Genomic DNA, 25,872 nt, shown 5'->3' with positions numbered 1-25,872 from the left:
CTTCTCCAAAAATGACATGCAGATGGTCAACAGGCACATGAAAAGATGCTCAACGTCACTAATCATCAGGGAAATGCAAATCAAAACCACAGTGAGATACCACCTCACACCTGTCAGAATGACTATCATCAAAAATAACACAAAGGCGAGAATATGGAGAAAAGGATACTCTCCTACACTGTTGGTGGGAATGTAAATTGTGCAGCCACCATGGAAAACAGTATGGAGGGTTCTCAAAAAACTAAAAACAGAACTACCATATGACCCCGCAATTCTACTCCTGGGTATATACCCGAAAAAAACAAAAACACTAATTTGAAAAGATACAAGCACCCCAACGTTCATAGCAGCATTACTTACAATTGCCAAGATACGGAAGCAACCTAACTGTCCATCAAAAGATAAATGGATTAAGAAGATATGATATATATATATATATATATATATATATGAGAAAAAATATTCAGTAAATAAATTTTCTTTTTAATTAAAAATACTCTTTATGTGTATATATATATGTATATACACAAGAACCTATATATCCACACCTATGCTAGGAAACCTTCTAGAAGGATGTGTATCCAACAGCTCATTCTTATTTGCCCTTCTGATTATTTTCTTTCAGGCTTAGGCTATTATTTTCATACACACTTATGGCAGTAAGCAGGGGCTACCAGAACTATACCCTCTAAAGGTGAAGAAACAAAGAACTTAGGAACAGAATAGCATAAAATACTAACCACAAAAAAAAAAAAAAAAACCAGAACGCCAAATATATATGCTAAATTTATCACTCATAAACTTTAAGCATTATAAGGAAACTTGGGGGCTCCTTACAATGCCACTGTGTTAGAACACAAATAAAGTTACATTCTCACATGCTGTGGGTGGGTTACCTACCCAAGTAATGATGGTAGATGTGAGCTGTAAAAAAGCAATCAACCCGTCCTGCTCCTTCTGGGTGATGCCACGTGAAGGAAGGTGACGGTACTGGACACTATCAGCACTCGGAAGATCCTTCCGGAGGTGTTCATGGTAAAGCATCAAGGAGTGAAAGAAATGTTCCCAGGAAACAGGACTGCCGCCTGCCCCCTGAATATTTTCAACTGTAAAGAAACACAACACAGCATAGAATTTCCTTTCAAAATTGTCTAAGCATTTGCTTGGAAATGGAGGAAGAAAATAAATTTAAAACAGTAAACTTTGTTTGCCTTTGTCCTAGATAAGCTGTGTGTTGAAAATGGGTTAGAAACCCTCTGTAAACTAAACTCTGGATCAATTTATCCCTGGGACTAAAACTGGGTGGTGCCCATGTAATGCAAAGGTAAATTACTTTGGATGTCAGTTACCTACTTCAAATCCAGGACAGTACTCTGTGTTGTCATGTAACTATACAGGGCTGCTTTTCCCATGAGTAGTTCCCAAATGTTGAGCTTAAATTAAATTCCCAAAGAGAGAGAGAACTACAATCTAGATTTGCAAATTACAGTACTCTATTACATACCAAGCACTGAGAGCAAAAGCCTAGCAGATAAGACAAGGAAGCCTTGACAGAATAGTCAAAACACAAGTCTTGGAGCCAGGTAGATCTCAGTTCCAATCATGGCTTCCCTGTGACTCGTGACCTTCGGTAAATTACTTAACTTTGCTAAACCTCAGTTTCCTCACATGTAAAAACGAAAGTAATAATATCTACCTGACAGAGGTGTTTAATAAATATTTCTTTCTCTTCCCTTTTGCACTATTTTTGGTGTAACCAGACTCAAGTCTGAAAATTAAGTGAGGAAATTGGGAGAGGGTTGAGAGAAAAACTGTAAGAACAGAAATTTAGAAAATAAGGACTTATGAAGATAAAGAAATCAAACTTATGTAGCAAAGGTGTATATTTTGCTTTGAGCACCAGATGTGTTCTTAAAAATGTATATTAATTCTCATTTCTTAAACTGAACTGTATTTTATAAAGCAAATGGTAACTCTCCAGTCTGTGAGACCATAATCAAAGCATCGCCATACATAAAGCCAGCAGTGGGCTTCTCTCTGTTATAAAAATAACGTATACGCCCAGCAGAACCTACCACATATAACCAATATGCTTTAATAGGTAGAAGGATACTGAATGTGACAACAAACTTAGACAACATCTAGATTTTTCTTACCATGACTGCTACCATTGACTTTGAGTAGACTAAAACAGTAGTGGGCACACTGGGGCCCATTGGCCAATCCCTGGAGCATTTTCAAATAAGGAATATAAATAGTTGGAGGCAACAGGTCACCCATTTGCCTAACAAACTTTGACAAGACAACCTGAAATAGGGAAAAACCAACAGTTTACATAAAGCATATCTTAACTTTAAGCCAACATGGACTAGCTAATAAAGACTACATATGAACTAAAATGAATTTAGTACTCTCATTTAACTCCCCACCCAAGACAAAATAATCTGGTATTCTATTTATGAAAAACTGCATTTTCAAGTTTGTCATTAGCAATTTAATGCAATTATAGAATATCTTTGTGAACATAAAGTACATTTTTAAAAACATCTTAATATCACAAAACATAAGACTACTCACATTCTAAATATGTAAAACAATTGAAGAAATTTACTCATTTAAAATTAACTAGCAAATTCAAAGGTACACTTAGAACCCAGAGTTCCTAAATCCCAGTCAAATTTAGTATGAAGATCTAGGAACCTGAAAGAACTTTTTATAGTAACCTAAACATATTCTGTTTTGTGTTCTGGCCAATACATGTTCCTACGCTCCTGTTCTCTAAGTCCACTTCTTAGATTTCTCTTTTCTCTTGCTTATACCTTAAATCTATTATCAACAACTAAACATATTATTCAGACTAATTAGTTGGAACTCAGAACCAAAAATGTTACAGATCTCTGGAAATTATTGTTAAATCTGTTAGGTATAACAATTTTATGATTATACAGAAAAATATCCTTATTTTTAAGAGATACTAACTTAACCAATGAGAGGTGAAAGGTCATGCTGCCTATAATTTACTTTAAAATAACCCAGCAAAATAAAAGCAGTAGAAATAACAAGAGTGGAAGTGAACATGGCAAGATGTTAACAGCTATTAAATTAAGATGTTGGGGAATTCCCTGGTGGTCCAGTGGTTAAGACTCCATGCTCTCACTGCTGAGGGCCTGGGTTCAATCCCTGGTTGGGGAACCAAGGGACCACAAGTCGCAAGGCAAAAAAAAAAAAAAAAGAAATTCTTCTGGGGAAACTCCCTGGCAGTCCAGTGGTTAGGACTCCACCCTTCTACTGCAGGGGGCACAGGTTCGATCCCTGGGAACTAAGATCCCACATACCGCAACGCAGTCAATAAATAAATGATTAAATGGAAAGGGGCATTTGCTGTAAAAATAATAAAAATAAATTAAGATGTTGGGTGTTTATTATAATTATTCTCTCTTCCATATGTTTGAAAATTTTCATAATGGAAATTTTTTTTAATATTTAAGAAGTTTTAATAAACCCTTCTCCAAAACTTTTTAAATGGAAAAAAGTGAAACAATAAATGTAAGAAATACAGTTAAAAAGAGGGGGTCCTGATCTTAGACTCTAGCATAAATGAAAATTGCATATGGCATGAAAACATCTAGAACAGAAAATCCCAAAGAGATGAAGACAGATATGGCAATCCATCTGATTTGCTGCTGCACAGCATCCTTTAGTTACTACAGGATAGAAAATGGACTTTTTCCTACATTATCTACTGACTCATAGGCATTCTGTCATTAATTATAACTTCTAAGCCTTTTTCCTGCAGTATTTTTACCTCTCCTATCTTCCTCAACTTGCTAAGAATGATGTATATTCTTTGTCATGCCTATAGAGAGGACAGAGTAAGTTAATAAATACTAATTAAATCCAAGTAAGTGACTCATAAAGAAACTAGACAATTTTCTGTGTCTAGTGCTCCGATGCATAGCTAGTATCTAATAATAAGGCTGACTATATAAACTCCAAAATGATCAGATCAATTTAAGAGTTTCAATTTCCTTAAATAAAAGGAAAAAGTATAAATGTCTAAAGGTTACAATAGTGTTCATTTGCATGAACAGCAATAACAGCAGGAAATACCATTTTTCATGTTTTTAAGATTTCCAGTTACCATCCCAGAGTACAAAAGTAGAAAAACTAGGAGCTCACCTGGCGCTGAGGGGGTCGCTGATGAGCCACCCCAAGGTAAGAACCCAGGATAGTGGAAGTCTGAAGAGGCTCTGAGGGACACCAGTATTCTAGTGCAAGCTCCAAATTAAAAGGATTCTTTTTATACAGCTCACCAATCTGCAAACAGTAAACAAAGACTGTGGGAAAATGCCTGTAACTCAAAAATTACTTTTAAATAAAAATTTACTTTATTGGATTCACTTGTATATTTAAGATATTAGATCTGAAATTTTCCAAAGGTAGGGAAAAAATAACGGAGAGAGGGAGATGATAGTCCATCCAATATAACAACTTACCAAGAGCATTAATTGTTCCAGATCCCTTCTAAGTGAAATGGGGGGTTCGTTGCCCATCTGCATACTCATGTGAATCATTCGAGCATCTTCATCTGCCCGATTCCTCAACTGTTTCACCTATTAAATTTATTATATAGTTTATATGTAAATTTATTATATGGGTTAATAATAATGAAATCAGAAAATCAGGCAACTGTCTAAAAGTGATTACATAAAAGAAAAATATTGTTTAAATATCTATTCCACTTTAATAATGTGAAGAAATATGCTAGGAATTTTACTGCAATATTATTAACCATAATTTATAATATCTTAAAACTTCAATGCATTTTCCACTACAGATAAGTTAATTTTAACTAAAGTGTTTCTCAATTACTGACATTTTGCGTAGGATACTTCTTCACTAGGTTGGATGATTCTAAACATTACAGGACATTTAGCATCCCTGGTACTACCTACTAACTACTAATACCACCACTATAGTCATGTAATGAGCAAAACTAGCTCCCCAAACATTCGCTAATTAAACAATGTACTTGTAAATAACTCAGCAATCAAAGAAGTCTCAAGGAAAATTACAAAATACATAAATAGAATAAAAATGAAAACACAACATATCAAATTTTGTGTGACCCAGTTAAAACAGAAATCACAGATAAATTTATAACATTAAATGTCTATAGTAGAAAAAAATAAAGGTTTCAAATCAATAATCTAAGCTTCTGTGGTAAAAAACTGAAATGATTAGGGCAAATTAAAACCCAAGCAGAGAGGAAAAAAATAATAAAAGCAGAAATCAATAACAGTGAAAGAAAATATAAGAAAATCAACAAAGCCAAAGGCTGGCTCACTGGAGAGATCAATGAGATTGATAAATCTCTAGCCGGGTTAAGAAAAAAGGGAGAAGACACAAATTAACCAATATTAGGGATGAAAGAAGAAACATCACTACAGATCATACAGACATAAAAAGTATGATATTAGGAATATTAGAAATAACTTTATGCCAATCGATTTGATAACTGGAATGAAACAAATTCACTGACAGACACAAACCTTCAAAGCTCATTTAAGAAGACACAGATAACCTAAATAGTACTATATCTATTAACAAAATTCTAGTGTCCCAAAATTGTGTGAATAAGTTCATTGTTTACCCTATCCAAACCATATATGACTTTGTTTATTCAAACTCCTCTCAGCCTTTATCTTTCCAGATGACCACTATCTTTCCATAGTAAAAGTCCCTTCTGGACTAATAACTAGGAAAAAGTTAAAGCCTTAACCCTTTCTAAGGCTTCATTTCCACAAATGTAAAATGAAAGGATTTCTTCCTATTCCAAAATTCTATGATGTTAATCTATCACATCCTTCAAGGCTGATGAGGTCTCAAGTTACCTGTTAAACACTCCTTGACTATTCCAGTCCTGAGTGAGCTACCCTTAGCCTAAGAAATCCACTGTAATTTACTGTCTATACCTGTCATTTACTTACTGTTACTACCTGTATTTTTCTGTGTATATCTCATTTCTCCAACTAGACACCAGGGGTCCCCAACCCCCAGGCCGTGGACCAGCAGTGGTCCATGGCCTGTTAGGAACCGGGCCGCACAGCAGGAGGTGAGCAGCGGGCAAGCAGCGAAGCTTCATCTGCCGCTCCCCATCGCTCGCATTACCGCCTGAACCATCCCCCCCAACCCCCTCCCCCGGCTCCCGTGGAAAAATTATCTTCCACGAAACCAGTCCCTGGTGCCAAAAAGGTTGGGGACCGCTGAACTAGACTATATATTCTTTGCTGGCAGGGAATCAATCCCCTACTTATTTGTTTTCTTCACAATTCCTAGCATGGTTACCTGGAATACAGGAGAAACTCAATGAACACTTGATTCATTATATCATGAGTAAGCACTTCATTCCTTGTTTGCTGCCATTCTGGGTAGTTTTTCCATTTGCCTTATGTTTTTCAGTAGGTATGATATCAGAACTGCACATCGGTATTACAAGTGTAGACCCTTCGGGTGCTTTTTTTATGCACACACACACAAAAGGCAGTTTTATAGGACTTTACCCCCTCCTTTACTTCCTGCCACCACTCTGATGGCTTCCTTGGCACAAAATGGCACACAGAACATATGCTATGTAGGAACGGTCTGAAATTGCTCTAAGAATTCCTTTTTGGATCAAGGTTATAGCTCGAGCACTTTATTCAAATGTAACCTCACTAAAGGTGGGCAGGGCCCCTGGGCCCTGTTATTAAGAAAAAAAAAAAGAAAGAAAAAAAGCAACCTTTGCATTAGTTTCTTAAACCCATTACTTTACCCATATCTATGTGGAGGTCTATTTATACACTATAATTAAGAGTCTAAACAATTATCTATGAAACTATAAAACTGGAGATTCTCCACTATACCTCTTCCAAATCATGTATAAAAGGCATTAAATAAGACAACCTTAGCACTGATTCTCCAGGGTAGCATGAAGTTAATAATTTTCTCCCCACAGAAGCATTTTCGTTTGCCCATTATTTTCTCATTACAAACCATTCTCAACATCAAATATTTCTTCCTTTTAGCTTGTTCTCAGTTAATGGGTCTTACATTATTTCATTTTCATGAATCACAAACTAATTCACAAGCTGTAACATAACAACTACTGCCAAATATTAGTCTACAGTAAAAGATTTTATTAGTTTCCAAAACATAAAGTTAGTTAATTAGTCAATTTTAAATTATTTTATAAAATTCTTCTACTACTTTTTACTCATCTTACATTATTACACTTACCTTCATTGGCATAAGTGCCAGGAAATCTGTAATGAGATTATGGATTCTACGAATATAAAATTCCTCCTGATAGAAGTTTTCTGACACCACTACGGATTCAGTGAGGAACAGGAAAACACTGTCTGCAATTGCGAGCTCTGCCATTGCTTCATCTGCTTCTGTGAATTCAGCCAGAGCTAGGAACATATTTAGAAAAACAGCACATGGAGGAAAAATTACTAAACTAGATTATAATATCTCAAAATATTCTGCTGATGGTTCAAAATTCAGATCTCTTCTCAACCTTCTAACATGTTCTGTACACAAAATAAGACAGTGTGTAACTGTAATTGACTCACAAACCCCAAAGAACTACAGAAAAAGTACATTAGAAAATCATCTACTCTTCACAATAACATCGAGAGTGATAAAAAAATTACTTAAGGGACTTCCCTGGTGGCTCAGTGGTTAAGAATCCGCCTGCCAATGCAGGGGACATAGGTTTGAGCCCTGGTCGGGGAAGATCCCACATGCCGCGGAGGGACTAAGCCCGTGTGCCACAACTACTGAGCCTGTGCTCTAGAGCCCGCAAGCCACAACTACTAAGCCCGCGTGCCACAGCTACTGAAGCCTGCGCGCCTAGAGCCCGTGCTTCACAACAAGAGAAGCCACCGCAATGAGAAGCCCCTGCACCACAATGAAGACTAGCCCCCACTCGCCACAATTAGAGAAAGCCCGCGCACAGCAACGAAGGCCCAACGCAGCCAAAAATGATAAATAAATAAATATATATATATTTTTTAAATTACTAGGTAATTTTGTGATAATCTGTCTTTGAAAAAGAAATGTTAAATAGCTTATTCTGCTTCACTGTCATAGAGACCAAATACATTCTGTTACTTAAAGTACACTTTCAATGCCTTGCAAAGGGTCAGGAATAGATATAAACCAGGATAGTCTCAACCAGAGGAAAAGAGATTGGTTGTTTTTTTTCTTTTTTTGTTTATGTGTTGTTTTGCATTTTGAAATAAAGTCTGTATATCTACCCATATCATACAAACTCCTTGAGAATAAAATAGTTTAATTCTTTATTACTACTAACAGTAATGATTACTAAAATTATTAATTATTAATATTAATTAAATATTAATAACAATAACTAGTTCCAAGCCTTCACTTGAATTCAGAAATACTGGAATTAAGAACTAGTTCTTTTTTTTTTTTTTTTTTTTAATAAATTTATTTATTTATTTTTGGCTGTGTTGGGTCTTCGTTTCTGTGCGGGGGCTTTCTCCAGTTGCGGCGAGTGGGGTCTACTCTTCATCGCGGTGCGCGGGCTCCTCACTGTCGCAGCCTCTCCCATTGCGGAGCACAGGCAGACGCGCAGGCTCAGTAGTTGTGGCTCACGGGCTTAGTTGCTCCGTGGCATGTGGGATCTTCCCAGACAAGGGCTCGAACCCGTGCCCCCTGCATTGGCAGGCAGATTCTTAACCACTGCACCACCAGGGAAGCCTACTTACTTGAAGACTACTTACTTAGGTAATAAAGCACACTAATATCTTAATGTAAATTGAGTTTTGTCGTCTCAAAACAGTATATAAAAATTTTAATCAGTTTAGTAAAATTCAAAACACATTTTTTACAAAATAATGTAATAAACATGTTTTATAAAATGTCCAGAAGTCTACAAAAAGAGTAGGAACTAATTTTTCAAAATTCACATCTTTGTTAAAACTCGTCTGGATTATTTCAAGAAATGACCATTTCTGCAATATAAGCTATTCATCTTTTCTAGTAATTTTTAAAATATAAATTAACAGATAAAAATGTATACTTTAAAATGTTCATTATAGCGAATTCTCTGGTGGTTCAGTAGTTAGGATTCCGCGCCTTCACTGCCGAGGGCTTGGGTTCAATCCCTGGTCAGGGAACTAAGATACCACAAGCCATGCAGCACAGCCAAAAAAATTCATTATAATACCCCTAATTTCAAAGATTATAAGAGGGTATGAGCATGTAAAACTAAAGGGATTAAGTAGCCAAAGATCTAGGACTTGAAACTAGGCCTGGATTCCTATTCTTATCTAGTGAAGTATATAGTATTTTCTACTGTGCCTCTCAAGATTAGGCCAATGGTATAGTAATTTACAGTATATGAATTTGATTAACTATCACATAGCTACTTAAAAGTATACAGTAATTTTATGCCAGAAAAGTACTGAAAAAAGACTTGTAAATGAATAAGAGGTGTAGTTGAGAAACAGAATTTGTACACGTCTGTAAGTGTCTAATTCACCATCTACCAGCTTTAACATAAAAAAATACTAGGCCAGGGACTTCCCTGGTGGCTCAGTGGTTAAGAATCCACCTGCCAATGCAGGGGACATGGGTTCGAGCCCTGGTCCAGGAAGATCCCACATGCCGTGGAGCAACTAAGCCTGTGCACCACAACTACTGAGCCTGTGTGCCACAATTACTGAAGCCCATGCGCCTAGAGCCCATGTTCCACAAGACAAGCCACTGCAATGAGAAGCCTGCGCACCACAGCAAAGAGTAGCTCCCATTCCCCAAAACTAGAGGAAGCCCATGCGCAGCAACGAAAACCCAATGCAGCCAAAAATAAATAAAGAAATAAATTTATTTATTAAAAAATAATAATAATACTTGGCCAAAGAAAAACTTGTAACACAAAAAGAGCTTTCCATAAGCAGTCTTGAGGGAAAAAAACGGAGCTGGAGGAATCAGACTCCCTGACTTCAGACTATACTACAAAGCTACAGTAATCAAGACAATATGGTACTGGCACAAAAACAGAAATATAGATCAATGGAACAGGATAGAAAGCCCAGAGAGAAACCCATGCACCTATGATCAACTAATCTATGACAAAGGAGGCAAAGATATACAATGGAGAAAAGACAGTCTCTTCAATAAGTGGTGCTGGGAAAACTGGACAGCTACATGTAAAAGAATGAAATTAGAACACTCCCTAATACCATACACAAAAATAAACTCAAAATGGATTAGAGACCTAAATGTAAGACCGGACACTATAAAACTCTTAGAGGAAAACACAGGCAGAACACTCTATGACATAAATCACAGCAAGATCCTTTTTGACCCACCTCCTAGAGTAATGGAAATAAAAACAAAAATAAACAAATGGGACCTAATGAAACTTAAAAGCTTTTGCAAAGCAAAGGAGGCTACAAACAAGACGAAAAGACAACCCTCAGAATGGGAGAAAATATTTGCAAATGAATCAACAGACAAAGGATTAATCTCCAAAATATATAAACAGCTCATGCAGCTCAATATTAAAGAAACAAACAACCCAATCCAAAAATGGGCAGAAGATCTAAACAGACATTTCTCCAAAGAAGACAGACAGATGGCCAAGAAGCACATGAAAAGCTGCTCAACATCACTAATAATTAGAGAAATGCAAATCAAAACTACAGTGAGGTACCACCTCACACCAGTTAGAATGGGCATCATCAAAAAATCTACCAACAACAAATGCTGGAGAGGGTGTGGAGAAAAGGAAACCTCTTGCACTGTTGGTGGGAATGTAAACTGATACAGCCACTATGGAGAACAGTATGGAGGTTCCTTAAAAAACTAAAAATAGAATTACCATATGACCCAGCAATCCCACTACTGGGCATATACCCAGAGAAAACCCTAATTCAAAAAGACACATGCACCCCAATGTTCACTGCAGCACTATTTACAATAGCCAGGTCATGGAAGCAACCTAAACGCCCATCGACAGACGAATGGATAAAGAAGATGTGGTACATATATACAATGGAGTATTACTCAGCCATAAAAAGGAACAAAACTGGGTCATTTGTAGAGATGTGTATGGATCTAGAGACTGTCATACAAGGGAAGTAAGTCAGAAAGAGAAAAACAAATATCGTATATTAACGTATATATGTGGAACCTAGAAGAATGGTACAGATGAACCAGTTTGCAGGGCAGAAATAGAGACAGACGTAGAGAACAAACGTATGGACACCAAAGGGGGAAACTGGTGGGGGGGTGGTGGTGGTGGGATGAATTGGGAGATATGGATTGACATATATACACTAATATGTATAAAATAGATAACTAATAAGAACCTGCTGTAGAAAAAATAAATTTCAAAAATTAAAAAAAAAAATCTTTCCACAGCCCACTTGGGAACAGCATGAGACTAGAGAACAAAATGTTCTGGAATCATACAATTGATAAGATACTGGAATCTGCTGACACTCTAAGACTAGGAAACATTGACATGGACTGTAAACGTTAATAAAACCTTTCCAGATTTACCCTAAAAACCTACAGAAGTGACAATTTTGGGGGCTTCAAATTACAACAAAAGCATAGTTCTCACCCTGTTAGAGTAAACCACTATTAGTATGATAATTACCTGAACATAAACAGCAGAAGAGGATATGCTATAGCGGGTAACAGATTGTTAGAAGTCAGATTCCCCATCCATTATTGATTGAACCAAATATCACCTAATATACTATATTTTAAAATAATAGTAGTTTTTAATCTGACACAATGTGAGAAAAATTAGTCTGTCTGTGAACAAAACCAAAAAGAAAAATGTAAAAAAAATACTGTTACACTGTCATTTCAAATCTAAAACTCTTAAGGAAAAAAAGAAGCTAAAAGAGAATTGTCACTGGCTGCAAGAAAGGGAAAAAATTTTTCAAATAATTTCTTTTGGGAGACAAGAAAAAAGGAAAAGATCCGTATTTCACAATACAAAATTTCATTTACCACAACTCTAGGTATCTTCCTAGGCTCATGCTTATACATGTTAAAGATAACATCTTTTTCTTACACGGTGCAGCCAAAAAAAAAAAAAAGAAAAAGATAACACCTTTTCTGAAATGCCGTTAAATGTTGATATGTCATTTCCTCATAACAAAATGACCTACAATCAGTTTACCTGTCACATCAGGGAGCTGAGATATCCCCCTCAACGCCAGTGCCCAGGCAAGTCTCACAGTGGCTTGCAGCCCCGGCAGTTTCCAAGGCTGTGAGTCTTGAAGACGAGAGTGAATTGTTGCAATATATTGTCTCTCTGTCAACAGTGGAAGTTGATGAATCATATCTGAAAACAAAAATAGACAACTATACCAAAGTAGAGAAATTTTCACTTTTGATATACAGGAATAATGTCTAAGAATCAGAAAGTCAGAGTATTCCCATCAAAAAATTATGACTAATTATAATTAATGTTTGAAATAATAAGTATACTATCATAAAAACAGACTACATCTACTTAATTCTGTGATTCATTTCATTCAATACAGGAAATCTGACCAATGCATTAACTGGCAGCATTCCTATATGAGAAGCACAGGTACTGCTTGTTATGTGACACACAATGTACTACGTGACAATTTGATTGGAGGTAAGGGGTAGTTGTATTTTAAATAAGCCTTTTGTAATGGCTAAGGATGATCACCAAAGAGGAGTGGGAAATGTCTGGTCTCCTCACATACCTAACGAAAGGAGACGGGGATGATACAGTCAAAAGGGGACAGCGGACAACTGTTGGAATAATTATAAATATTTATGACATTAAATGGCAATAAGCTTCCTTTGTGGGAATCATTTTTGAGATCCTCGGTTCTAAGCAGTAACTGTTTACAAGGTTACCAAGAGAAATTTTATCTACTTCACAGAAAAAAAAAAGTCAAAGATAATATATTACTAAAAATTATAGTTATCCTCCCTTAGAATGAAAGGTTTAAAATGTGAATAGTAAAGAAACAAGCAAGTAGGGGGAATTCCCTGGTGGCGCAGTGGTTAAGACTCCACGCTCCCAATGCGGGGGGCCCAGGTTCAATCCTTGGCCAGGGAACTAGATCCCACATGCATGCAGCAACTAAGAGTTTGCATGCCGCAACTAAGGAACAGGTGAGCCACAACTAAGCAGCCCACCTGCCACAACTAAGACCTGGCACAACCAAATAAATAAATTAATTAAAAAAAAAAAAAAAAACAAGCAAGTAAATTAGGCATGCCTAACTCAACAAACATATATTGCAAATCCTTTAGCACTTTCCCATTCCAAAACCTCAAAAGATAACAGAAATATCTAACGGGGCTGCAATTACTTTAAAAATGTGATCTTATATCTAAATATTCAAATATGGATGAATTACAAAGGAATAAAATATACTATTTTTATCTTAGTTGTTAAAAAATCACTCTTCTTAAATGTTATCTCCACAATTAAATCTGATTTTTGAAATAAATGTATTAATAGGTACAAAATCCAATACCATCACGTTCCTCTGTGCTTTGTTCTATAAAACTGATATCAAAGCAGTACAGAAGTGCCATAAGAAGAGCCAGATTCACTGCATCCAACGAGCCATTAGCCTCAACAGTCACTCTTTCCAAATGTCCAATAAGGAGCAGAGTGTCATCTTTGCCTAAAGGTGATTGGCAAGCCCAGGCAAAAAGGCTTTCTGCCAGAGACTGCCTGCACTCCTTGATGAGATCAGAAACCTAGAAATAAAGATGAATGATTATCGGTATAAATAAATTACACTGAAGCCTGATCTTATTCCAAAATGTAAACTATCATAAAGGCGAACTATATAAATGTATCTGAATCCATAAGTGACCCTAAAATCTCACCTCTGCAATTCTGAACAAAACCTACTGTTAATTCCTCATTCTTAAGTCCCAACCTCCTCTATAGGACAATCAATTTCTTAAAGGCCTCAGGGCTTCCCTGGTGGCACAGTGGTTAAGAATCAGCCTGCCAATGCAGGGGACACGGGTTCAAGCCCTGGTCCGGGAAGATCCCACATGCCGCGGCGCAACTAAGCCCATGCGTCACAACTATTGAGCCTGTGCTCTAGAGCCCACGAGCCATAACTACTGAGCCCGCGTGCCACAACTACTGAAGCCCGTGCACCTAGAGCCCGTGCTCTGCAACAAGAGAAGCCACCGCAATGAGAAGCCCACACACCGCAACAAAGAGTAGCCCCCGCTCGCCGCAACTAGAGGAAGCCCGCGCGCAGCAATAAAGACCCAACGCAGCCAAAAATAAATTAAAAAAAAAAAAAAAAAAAATTTCTTAAAGGGCTCATTCCAGAAAAAGTGCTAGCATGGCACATAGTGACTAGAAAGAGGCTGAAACAAGTGCAAGTCAATTTCATGGACACAACTGCCTACACACTTTCCTATGCATTGTTAATTTTCCTATGCCTGTATTAGAAGAATGTTCTAAGTGACATGACTTTTCTGCCTCCAAGATGTGACACAGACAACCCGTGAATTGATGTCATTGAACCCTTGCCTCTTTTCGATGTTTTTCACTGCCCAAACCTCTCTCACGCTGTAGTTTCTCAAACTCATTGTTAACATCAATCTGTGACACAAGAGTAAGAACTTTGTAAGTCAATCCTTGCTCCATCAGCTCATCAGTAAACCGTGTTGTCATGGAAACCAGCTCTGGACTGTAATGAAAAAAATTAATAAAGTTATAATGAACAGTAATGTTTATACTTTCTCATCACATGGATATAGCAAACACTCTTTTGATGATAATGTTGGGTTACTGGAAACAACCAGGATGAGCTATAACCTAGCTCTTGCCATTCTTCTTAGATCATTGTGTTTCAATAAACTTCTAACCATAAATAACTGAATTACATTTCATTTGTAAACAAAATAAAGCAGGTTTAAACTGTTGTGTCATTCTTGGCTGAATAAGGGAGTTATTTATTACTCAACTTAGGTTATACACTTAAATTATATATACTAAAGAGAATTTTTGTTCCTAAAATTATAATTCTTCAAGCAATTTCTAATTAACCCCTTGAAATCCTAGCATGCAAACAGACCTGAGTTCGAGGGTCCATGTCTTTCCTCGTCGAGACTGTATCAAGGCTTTCAGGGAATTTGCAATGCACCGCTTTCCATCCCAGTATAAAAGAACAGCTACTAAGCCTCTGGTGAGGCCAGGAAAATGTGGCTGCTGGTGCTCTCCTAGGAAAGGAAGTTGAGAAATAATTTAGTAAATAAACACACATGTGTTTAGGCTGAGACAAAAATCACTATACCAATGTTCAGTTCAAAGAAATCACAGAATCTTAGGGTTTAAAGGGTCTTAAGAGTCCTCTACTTCAAACATCTACCCACTGTTTTATCTCTTTCACAAAAAGTCTTTCAAATATTTGTACGTTTCTTCCTCTAGTAAATTAAATAACATCTTCTTATGTTTCAGCTTTTACTCACCCTTTTTAACTGCTCTCCTTTGAATAAGTTCTACTTTGTCTTTTTTGAACTACTTTGCCTATAGTTTCAGTTTCATTTCCTATGGTTTTTTTCACCCCTTGGCCCAATCGCTCTTACACTCTACTCCCTTCTGTTCCCCAAATTCATCTCACTGCCTCACACCTCTTACAGGAGATTTCTTCTGTCTAGATGCCCTCTGTCTTCCTGAGTGCACACCTACTCCACCTGACATATGCCTACTCATTTTTCAACAACTACCGTAAGCCTCGTTATCTTTGTGGACTTCTCTGTACAACCTGAGGTCAATTTAAATGCCTCCCCTCTGGACCATCCCAGAACCATGCATTAATGCACATAATGGTGGCATAGTTATTGGTTTCCATGTCTTTCTCAATTACTAGACCATGAGCTCCTTTACACAAGTTGAAGTTTTATTCATCTTTATATCCCTGGAGTCTTAACACAGTGCCTGGCCCATAATATGCACAGAAAAAATAATTGTTAAATGAAGTTTTGAGTTAAACTCAAAATTCAAGCATGTCCAGTTAACATCTGCATCACAGAATGGGAAAACGACCTTAGTCATTCTCAATATCATATTTCTTTTAATGCAGCCTTAGGTCAAAAAGGACTCTGGCAGCCACATGCTATCTTCAGACATATTAGACTTTCTTTCAATTAAAATGCCCACCTGGCTTCTTCACATGGTTCCCTTGCTATAATTAAAATGAACTGCTTATTTTATGGAAATTTCAATCTTTTCTCTCTACAGTAGCCAGAGAAATAATTTCAGTTATTCTGGATTCTACAACTCCTGCTTAAAGCCCCTGCCAACAACCTCCCACTGTAATTAGAATAAAATCCAAATAATCTTCATGGCCTGCAAGACTATGATCCGACTCCTGCTCTGTCATCGTCTTCCTTCACTCTCCCTAGTTCCTGATGTTCCAGCCACAGTGGTCTTTGTATCCTTCAGCAGGCCTTTGTTCGCACCTTGAGCTGTCTATTCTCCCTGTAACACCCTTCCCCAACAACTCTGGTATCTTGTCATCATGCAGGTCCCAGACCAAATGTCCCAATCTCAGAGAGGCCTTCCCTAAGTACCTTACTTACAGGTGCCCCCTATTACCCACCATGTCTCTATATCCCACTGCCTTGTTTTATTTTCTTCCTAGAACTCCGTATTATCTAAATTATCTTATTCTTTACCTATTCATTATCTGAATCACCCCCTCAAAAAGAAACTCCAAAAAAGCAGTGACCTTACCTTCTTACTCATTATATGACAATAAATGCTTTGTGCTGCAAAACTTCTGAGATGCAGTCATTCTTTGCTAGTCAATTACCATGAACAAGTCTATCTTAAAACAGTTAAATTTCCTTTAACAACTCTGATCACTAAACTAAAGCCTTCCCATTAGTCACAGATAAACAAAAGGAAACACTGTGAATATCAAATAAACTACATCTTTAGAAACTATTTTGGAATCTAAATGATATAATATTTTAAATTACAAGTGAATAACTTTACATTTATGTACTACCTTACCATAGGTTCAGTTAAATGTCAACCTACCAGCAAGGAGAAGCTCAACAGCTGCCAATTCTCCAATATCAAAAAGGTCACTGAGGATAAAGGCTTCTTTAATGAGCTGTTCAGGAAGAAGTCGGGTTCCCTGTTGACCCTGGATAGCAACTCCCTCTGTACTGGCTTTCTGAACCTTCTCATGTTGTTGAACATTTTTTGGCTACAACAATAAAAATAAATAAGTAGGATCATGCAATGACAATAGCACATGGAGACAAGGTAAACTGCTACCTAGAGAAGTTTATTCACAAGGCAGTCTGGTAAAGTGACAAACAGGAGCATTTCTTATCAGATAAAGGTCTAACTATCAGATATAGTTAGACCTTTATGAGGTAACATTTTACATCACTTTCAACTTTTTATACTGTTATTACCTTCTCAATAACTGCTTCTGCTAAACTCTGAACTACAAAGTGTTGAGAAATCACACAAAATAGCATACTATTTTTCAAATGTCTAAGAAACTTTCCAATTATATCTTTAATAAATATAAAAACAATAAATCTTCAAGTGGGAAATAGCAAATCGAAAAGCATTATAGAATTAATTAGTAGCACTAATGATAGCTTATTAGTATGTTATTTTAAAATGTAGTCTTATTTGCCAAAAGGCTTACTTGGTGCAAATATTTAACAAATAACATATAGTATAGAATTACTTGACAGATCATAAAATCTTAGGTATTTACACCTTGAAAAAGGCCATATGGTCATTTAATTCAACTTCTCTATTAACAGAATGGAAAAACTGATGCCCAGATAAGTCAGGTGACTTGCCTGTGGTCATACAACTCTTTAGTGGTAGAGCCAAGACTAGAACTCAGCTCAACTGGCTCCCAGGCTAGGGCTCTTAAATAGTTCTTAGATGGTCTTGCTGGTCTATAAAAAAAAATTGTCAAGCAGCAGGGAAAGGAGCTTCCAAATAAGAATCCCTGCCACTGAAGTACTCTACCCCTGGTTGAAAAGTACGTCAAGATGCAGTGATTAACAATATGTAAGAATTAACTGCTAACACAACTTACATAACATTATGAAGAGTTAAAATGTTGAAGTGTACCTGGGAATAAATAAAATAATCAATCTTACTAAGCTTAGACAGATTAACTATAAGTCAGAAATTCCAAGGAGGCTCATATTTCTGAAATATACGGAACTTTCTAAATTGTATTCAAATACTATTAAGATATCTCCTGGCTAGAGATAAATACAATATTAACTTCTATGGAGAAGAGAAAAAAGATAATAATTGCTCCCAGGAAACTTCCATTTTTAGAAAAAACTTGAATCAATGGACGAGAACAAGTAACATTTCATTTACATGCATTAAGAATGTACTTGCTCCTTCAATCTTTAAAGGAAAAAGCAAATCCAAGAAGCAAAAAAAGAAAATTTCCTACTGGGTTTCTGAACAATGAGATGAAGTCAGGTTTGTGTTTCTTCAAAATCATGTCAAGAAGGTGGACAGCTTCAGGTTGTCTTCTCCAAAGAGCATTTCCCACAGTCTGCCAAATGTCTTTGTAAGGACCCCACAGACTAGCAGCTTAAAGAAAAAAAATAAAAATCAGCATCAAATAAAACATATATTTGGAAAATAAGGTAAAGTTATCATCTATACATTTTAGTCATGCTCACAGCTACTTTTAAATATAAGGAGTTATATATACAAACCAAACATTAATATAAAAGAATATTAGAATTCACAAGCAATAATATAAACGTCATTTTACCTAACTTAATATAAAGTAAATCCTGACTTTAAATTGGAATATCAGCTGAACCTGGTTTTGTCACTTAATATTAGTTACGTGACATGGAGTGAGAAAATAACCTCTTTGAACTTCAGTTTCCTTTTATATAAAATAGGGACATCACCTGCTTCATAGGGTTGAATGAATTAAATGAGATAAACTAGGTAAAATATACAATATAGTGTCTGGCATATCGTAGTCACTCAATAAATGTAACTGTCTTTCCTTCCCTCCCTATCATCCAGAGGAAAAGCAAGAATAGGGGGGAAAAAATCAGATTCTGTAAAACTTAGAAGTTGAAAAAATAAGTACTTTATTTTGGCTGGGACACTAGCTATTAAAAAAGAGCATAGAAGTATGGAATTCTTTTGTAAACTCAGATAAAAAGGATCACATTTTGCTTTGTAAAGGTAATAACAATAATAAGTAATACTTAGAGAGCTTTTGTTACTAAGCATGGTTTGAAAAACACGACCTGGAAGCCCAAAGTTTCTGTTTGCAAACAATCAGATATGGCACCCTGTGTTTATAAAGACTCTGAAAGAAAAACTAATCAAAACCACTCACTCACTCAACAGATGAACTATAGCTTAAACCGTAAAGGGTGGTCTGCAAACATGTTTAACTGCCATCTGAGAAAACACAAATCCCACTAAAGTCACCAGAACAGTCAGAATGACATGCAAGATAACCTAACTAAATGCATTACAATCTTATGAACAATGTTGTCAGAAGAAGGCAATTTACTGGGCAAGTTTTTTTTTTAAAAGGATGTACAGGGAGAGGACAGACTAAACCAGTCAAGCTGGATCATCCATTCACTCAACAAACATTTACTGAGGGCCATGCATGTGCCAGGGACTACAGAGCAAGCAAGACAGACAGGATCCCAGGCCTCAGAGAACTTGTAAATTGACAAGAAAAACAGGCATTAAATGCAGGATTCAAAACACAACTACCGGGGCTTCCCTGGTGGCACAGTGGTTAAGAATCCGCCTGCCAATGCAGGGAACAAGGGTTCGAGCCCTGGTCCAGGAAGATCCCACATGCCACGGAGCAACTAAGCCCGTGCGCCACAACTGCTGAGCCTGCGCTCTAGAGCCCGCGAGCCACAACTACTGAAGCCCGTGCGCCCAGAGCCCATGCTCCGCAACGAGAAGCCACCGCAATGAGAAGCCCACGCACTGCAACGAAGAGTAGCCCCCTCTCGCCGCAACTAGAGAAAGCCCATGCACAGCAACGAAGACCCAACACAGCCAAAAATAAAAAATAAAAAAAACAGAACTACCAGTCTAACAGAGAAGTACAGAGTGCTATGAGAACATATAAAAGGAAGACTCTAACCTAATCTGAAGGGCAGAGCAGGAAGTTATGCATCAGGTCTTTGGTGTGGTGATGTGGAGGAATGGGAATCACCATGTCTAGACCTTACATAGAGAGCAACCATCCAACTCCCTGCTTTGCTTCTCCTGTTTTGATCCTAAACTTGCCAATCTTCTAATGAAAAATATAGCTCGTCATATAAATGTGCTGATGAAATGAGTACCCATGCAGATGTACTTCCCACTAAAGATCAATTAATTGACATACTGGTTTATATATCTGTCTTTTCCCAATGTGATCAGAGAACATCAATTACTGGAATCTGCTCAACTCTGGATACACTAACAAACATCACAGTTCCAAGCCTGCCAAAATGAGGACCTGACCCTGGATCCTGGTGACTGCCTGTGAGGTGCTAGTTGGATGGTGACTAACTGACTTCCCTAGAGATCATTTTCTTGGCTCTTTCCAGCTGCAAAGGACAGAGTAGGTTTGAGCCTTGTATTCCTGGCCAAGATGGAATTTTTCCTGTTAGTAAATGGGAATGTTTCAAGTAGTAGATGACAAAATGAAATTGGACAATGGTGTGACCAATGGAGTAACTAGAATATGAAGTGTCAGGACCCAAGGATGTTGGGTAGGTAAGCTACTCATGAGGTGACGGAACCTTAACCAGGATGAGGGCAGTAAAATAGAAAGGCAAGGTCTGTTGGTAGAGTCAGAACTGGTAACTGATTGGCACAGGGGATGAAGGAAAGTTATCAAAAATGACTTGTAGGCAAATGTGAAACTTGCCTTACCACAGGTATTTTTAAAACCTGACAAAAAGCTAACAAAAGTAAACTGTCTGTAAAAGTAATACTCAATAGAACCCCTGAGGAATAACTTTCTTTGCACTATACATACTTAGTTTGAATAAGCTCGGTGAATTCTAGAGAGAATTCCACTTCCCCACTTTTGTGGGGAGGCATCCAATAACAGATCAAAATCTACACTAAAAAACCCCACAGAGGGCTTCCCTGGTGGCGCAGTGGTTGAGAGTCTGCCTGCCAATGCAGGGGACACGGGTTCGAGCCCTGGTCTGGGAAGATCCCACATGCCGCAGAGCAGCTGGGCCCGTGAGCCACAGTTGCTGAGCCTGCACGTCTGGAGCCTGTGCTCCGCAACAAGAGAGGCCGCGATAGTGAGAGGCCCGCGCGCCGCAATGAAGAGTGGCCCCCGCTTGCCACAACTAGAGAAAGCCCTCGCATAGAAACGAAGACCCAACACAGCCATAAATAAATAAATTAAATTAATTTAAAAAAAAAAATGCCAGTAAAAGTATTTAAAAAAAAAAAAAAAACAACCCCACAGATACCAGCCTCCTGAGTCCATCATTAACATCAACACATCACAGAAGGTAGTTGCAACAAAGATTTATATTCATTTTGTCTTTGGTTTGACTAATTTTGGTAAATATCTCCCTGTTATTGATTACAGATGAAAGGAAGTTATAATTTTTCCAAATTACTAAATATGTATTTTTAACATAAGTCATTTGCTTGTTTGAGGAATACATTTATTTTCCTAAATTTTAGGAATACCTCCAGCAAGTCACATTTATTCACTCATTCATCATGTACTAGGTATGGGTAAGCTCACAGTGTAGTGAGGAAGCACATTTACCATATAGTCATACATAAGGGCAATATCCATTATGGTATGTGCTATGAAGCTGAAGTACCCAGGGCAACGATCACATAATAGGGGAATGTGACCTAGCCAGGAAGATCAGGGAAGGGAAGGATACACTGAGGAAGTGATAATTAGGCTGATATGTGAAGGATAAAAGTAGGAGTAGGAGGTGGTGGACGTACACTACAGGAAAAGAGGACAGCATGTGGGTTCCTGAGGCAAGAGGAAATGCTGCACTCTCAAACCCCTGAAAATGCCAAGAGAGCGAGAGTACCAAGAAGGGATCAGCAAGGGAGGCAACTGCCATACCATGCAGGGCTTACCTGCCCATGTTAAGGATTTGGGTCTTTACCCTAAAAGATCAAGTGAGATAGATTTCAAATGTCTGGCAGACTTAGTGAAACAGAAAAGCATGTAAATGTTGAGAGCTGTTCAGGAGGATGGGAACAGACTAGAGTGGCTAGAGGAGGAGAAGGTATGGCAACAGGGTCTGAACACTGATGAATCTTTGAAAGGTTTGACCGTGAAGAGGAGCAAGAGGACAGTAAATGGAATGAGGCATGAGATCGAGGTCAAGATTTGGGCAATTGGTGGAAAGAAAAGGAACAAAAGAGAGAGGAGGGAACAATGGGGAGAAGAGTGTAAAGGGTGGGATTTACCTCAGACAGGAAGACACAGCGAAACTGACGTGAAAGTGTGCAGATATATCTAGGTTTGTAGGTTCAAGGGTGAAAAAAAGAGTTCACGCCTGTTGGCTTCTATTTTCTCTGTGACTAGGAGACTGAGGGCTCAGCTGGAGCTTAAAGATTTGAGGAGTGTGGAAAAGGTCTGAAATAGACAATGCTATGAACAGGACAGGGGTGACCAGACAGCCACCCAAGGATTGTCAGTGTTAATGGGTGCTTACTCACAAGCCTGTAGGTCTACTCAGCCGGGCTGATACAGGTCACAATACTAGTAAATCATGCCGCTGAAACTCAGGCATAGGCCTTCAAACTCTACCTCTACTTTTTTCCCCTTCTACTAACTTCTAACTCTATGATGTTTAATTTTTTTTTTTTTGAATTATGGTAAAAAAGCACATAACATAGAATTTGCCATCTTAAAAACATTTTGAAGTGTGCAGTTCAGTAGCGTTAAGGGCTTTCACATTGTTGTACAACAGATCTCCAGAACTCTTTCATCTTGCAAAACTGAAATTTTGTACCTGTTAAACAACTCCCCATTTCCCCCTCCCACCAACCTCTGGCAACCAACATTCTTTGTTTCTATTACTTTCAATCCCTCATACAAGTAGAATCATACAGTATTCATCTTTTTGTTACTAGCTTACTTCACTTAGCAGAATGTCTTCAAGGTTCATTCATGCTGAGCATAGGACAGGATTTCCTTTTTAAAGCTAAATAACATTCCATTATGTATCTATAGACCACATTGTTTACCCATTCCTCAATGGGCATTTGGGTTGCTTCGCTGGACATTTACTTTTCTTAAAAAAATATTCTCCTGACTGGGCTCTTAAAAATGTTTCCTTTCTATGTTGCCAATTAAACACTCCTGCCACAAGGCCTTGTTATACAATGTATACTCTTTGCAGCTGTTGGCAACTCCTTTTCCTTCAATGATTTATGTTTAATGATAGTAACTTAAGACGAGTACATACTAAAGAAAAGTATATAACCACACATACAAGGCACAAGCCTTGTTTTAAGTTTACATCTGTGTGGGAGGGCAGGACAGCAGTACTAAGGAAGTAATTTCACTACTAACATTCAGATATATGGAAATACTATGTAATGAAACGAATTACGTTTTGCTTAAGTAGGAGCATGTAGACGTTTAAGTATCAAAGACTGGCTTCGAATCATTAGCTGTATAACCTTGGAGAAATTACTTAACCTCTCTAAGACTCTATTTCCAAACCTGTAAAATGGGGTGTTTAATAGCAGCTACCCCAGAGTAGTATAAAGGGGACTAAATAAGATGAAAGTACAACGCTTAGTCCAGTGGCTGCGAAAAAGGAGGTACTCAATAAACATAATCATTCATTATTACAAAACAATGTATCGTAGTGTTTCCGAAATGGTTTGATTTTCAAAAGTCAGGTTTAGACAAGTTTTCAAGAATATCAGTCGTGCGAAAAGAACCAGCAACAAAAAGACTGTATAGGGACGGAAAGAAAAGGCGCCCAGAAAAGAGTCCTCTTGAGTGAGATCCTCTACAAGCTTTTACCACACAGACGTGCTCTTAACCGCCCATGAAGTTTAGTACGGCTCAATCAAGGCATTCTGAGCAGGAAATTCTTCATATTCAGGCCCGCTCCGGCCGCTGCAGCACTTTTGGCATCCTTGGCCCGCGCACTAGGAGCCAGCGGTGCATCCCAGGAATTGTGACAGTCAAAATGCACCCACTCTTTCAAACGCCCCGATGGGGGCGGGGGGGGGTTCCTCCCCTGATTGAGAATTGCCCAGAGGACCCAATCCAAATCTTCCAGAGTTTCTTTACTCCCTTCTAGATTCTGCCCCTCCCCGAAGATCTACTGCTCCAAAGGTACAGGAGCATCCAGGGACGGGCCACACACGCAGAGCTGGGAGTCACGGCACTCCTGGGCCACCTTCCGGATTGCAGGCTTCATAATCCAGGGACCTCTCTTCCTGTAGGACCCCCCGACCCACCCAACCTCCAAGAAGGGCCCCAGTGTCCATTTTGAGGTGCGAGTTTTCAGCCTGCGCTCGTGGCTGAAAAGTATCTCAGGTCTCCCGGCCTCATTGCCGGAGAACTGCAAATCCTGCAGGAATTCGAACCGCAGACACATAATGGGGTGGGGAATGGAAGGGACCAGACTCGGCCCTGGGCTGCGAGAACTGCACGCCAGGTTCCAGGGGACCAAGCCTCCGTGCCTCGATCCTTAAGCCCCAACTCTAGGGCTAGAGCCGCAGCGCCGACGCGCGCCATTCAAACTGGGGAGGGGCGGGACTCTAGGCCCAGAGCTAGGGAGAAGCGGGCACAATGCACAAGTGCGGACCTGGACTCCGAGGAACCTCACTGCCCGCGTCTCTGCCTGAAGAACGGACCAGTACCCTGCCCCACAGCTTGCCTTCTGTTCCGGCCGCACCTACCCGAATTTACCGCCAACAGCGTCGCCATCTTGGAGGCGAACTAACGAAGCCCTCCCGCCGCACGGAAGCCCCAGAAGAGGGTGAGGCTGCCCGGGGCCGCGCCTAATCAGAAAGGGACACCGCTGTCCCTTCCGAAATTCACGCTCGACCGACCCAGGCGTACAAATACTCCAAAATCTGCTCTAAATCACAGACGTCAATTTTCACCGGGATTGACGAAAATTCCCATTCAAGTCAGGCGAGGGTAACCAGTTCGAAGACCCGAGGTCCTCGAGTTGACGTTAATCGTGCAGTGCGTCCTGGGACTTGTAGTTTGTTTCTAGTGATTAAAGTTGGTTAGCTGGAACAGAAAAAGACTGTTTAATGAAATGACGCCCACTTATGATATTATGAAAGCCGTAAATCCAAATAATTATCTCCATTTCAAATTAAATCTTCCTTGCGTTACTCCCTTACTTTGGGGAGTGGAGTGGGGTGTAAGGTGTCTAAACCTCAAAAAGCCATTTGATGGGTTGCAAACTAAGTTCATTACATTTCATCTACTGTATATACCAGTGTATTGCGTCAATATAATTGCATGCAGTTAAACAATCATAACTTTTTATTACGAAAATTTCAGATGTATACAAAATTAGAATAATGAATGACCAGCTTCAATAGCTGGTCAGTTCCTGTTCCTCACCCCCAACACAGGAGATTATTTTGAAGCAATTTGCAGACATATCATTTCATAAACACCAAATATTTTTCTACCTAAGCACCCCCAAATAACTGGACCTTCTTTTTTCACTTGCTAAATTTTAGTTTGCTATTTTTCAAACTAAAATACAGTCATTACCATTTGCTATCATATGCCAGATAATTATTAAGAATTTATTAAGAATTTGCTATCAAAC

General features: G+C 38.4%; 1 protein-coding gene across 1 annotated transcript in view; it reads right to left on the bottom strand.

Moving 5' to 3' along the window:
• NUP205 (nucleoporin 205) overlaps positions 1–25,026 on the bottom strand; it is an 82,630-nt gene extending 57,604 nt beyond the window's left edge. Inside the window, exons 1-12 of the mRNA XM_061198768.1 lie at positions 24,977–25,026; positions 18,510–18,652; positions 17,102–17,273; positions 15,132–15,276; positions 14,585–14,744; positions 13,557–13,785; positions 12,212–12,376; positions 7,279–7,454; positions 4,497–4,613; positions 4,180–4,317; positions 2,157–2,307; positions 901–1,106 (exon numbers count right to left, since the gene is read on the bottom strand). Coding sequence (XP_061054751.1) covers positions 901–1,106; positions 2,157–2,307; positions 4,180–4,317; positions 4,497–4,613; positions 7,279–7,454; positions 12,212–12,376; positions 13,557–13,785; positions 14,585–14,744; positions 15,132–15,276; positions 17,102–17,273; positions 18,510–18,652; positions 24,977–25,004 — 1,830 coding nt within the window. The 5' untranslated portion in view covers positions 25,005–25,026. The remainder of the gene's footprint in view (positions 1–900; positions 1,107–2,156; positions 2,308–4,179; positions 4,318–4,496; positions 4,614–7,278; positions 7,455–12,211; positions 12,377–13,556; positions 13,786–14,584; positions 14,745–15,131; positions 15,277–17,101; positions 17,274–18,509; positions 18,653–24,976) is intronic.
• Positions 25,027–25,872: the final 846 nt, after the last annotated feature.

Source organism: Eubalaena glacialis, chromosome 8 (assembly GCF_028564815.1).
Source record: "Eubalaena glacialis isolate mEubGla1 chromosome 8, mEubGla1.1.hap2.+ XY, whole genome shotgun sequence".
NCBI classification, from domain to species: Eukaryota; Metazoa; Chordata; class Mammalia; order Artiodactyla; family Balaenidae; genus Eubalaena; species Eubalaena glacialis.
Note: the sequence above shows the minus strand (reverse complement) of the source record. Positions and strands in the feature narration are given on the sequence as shown.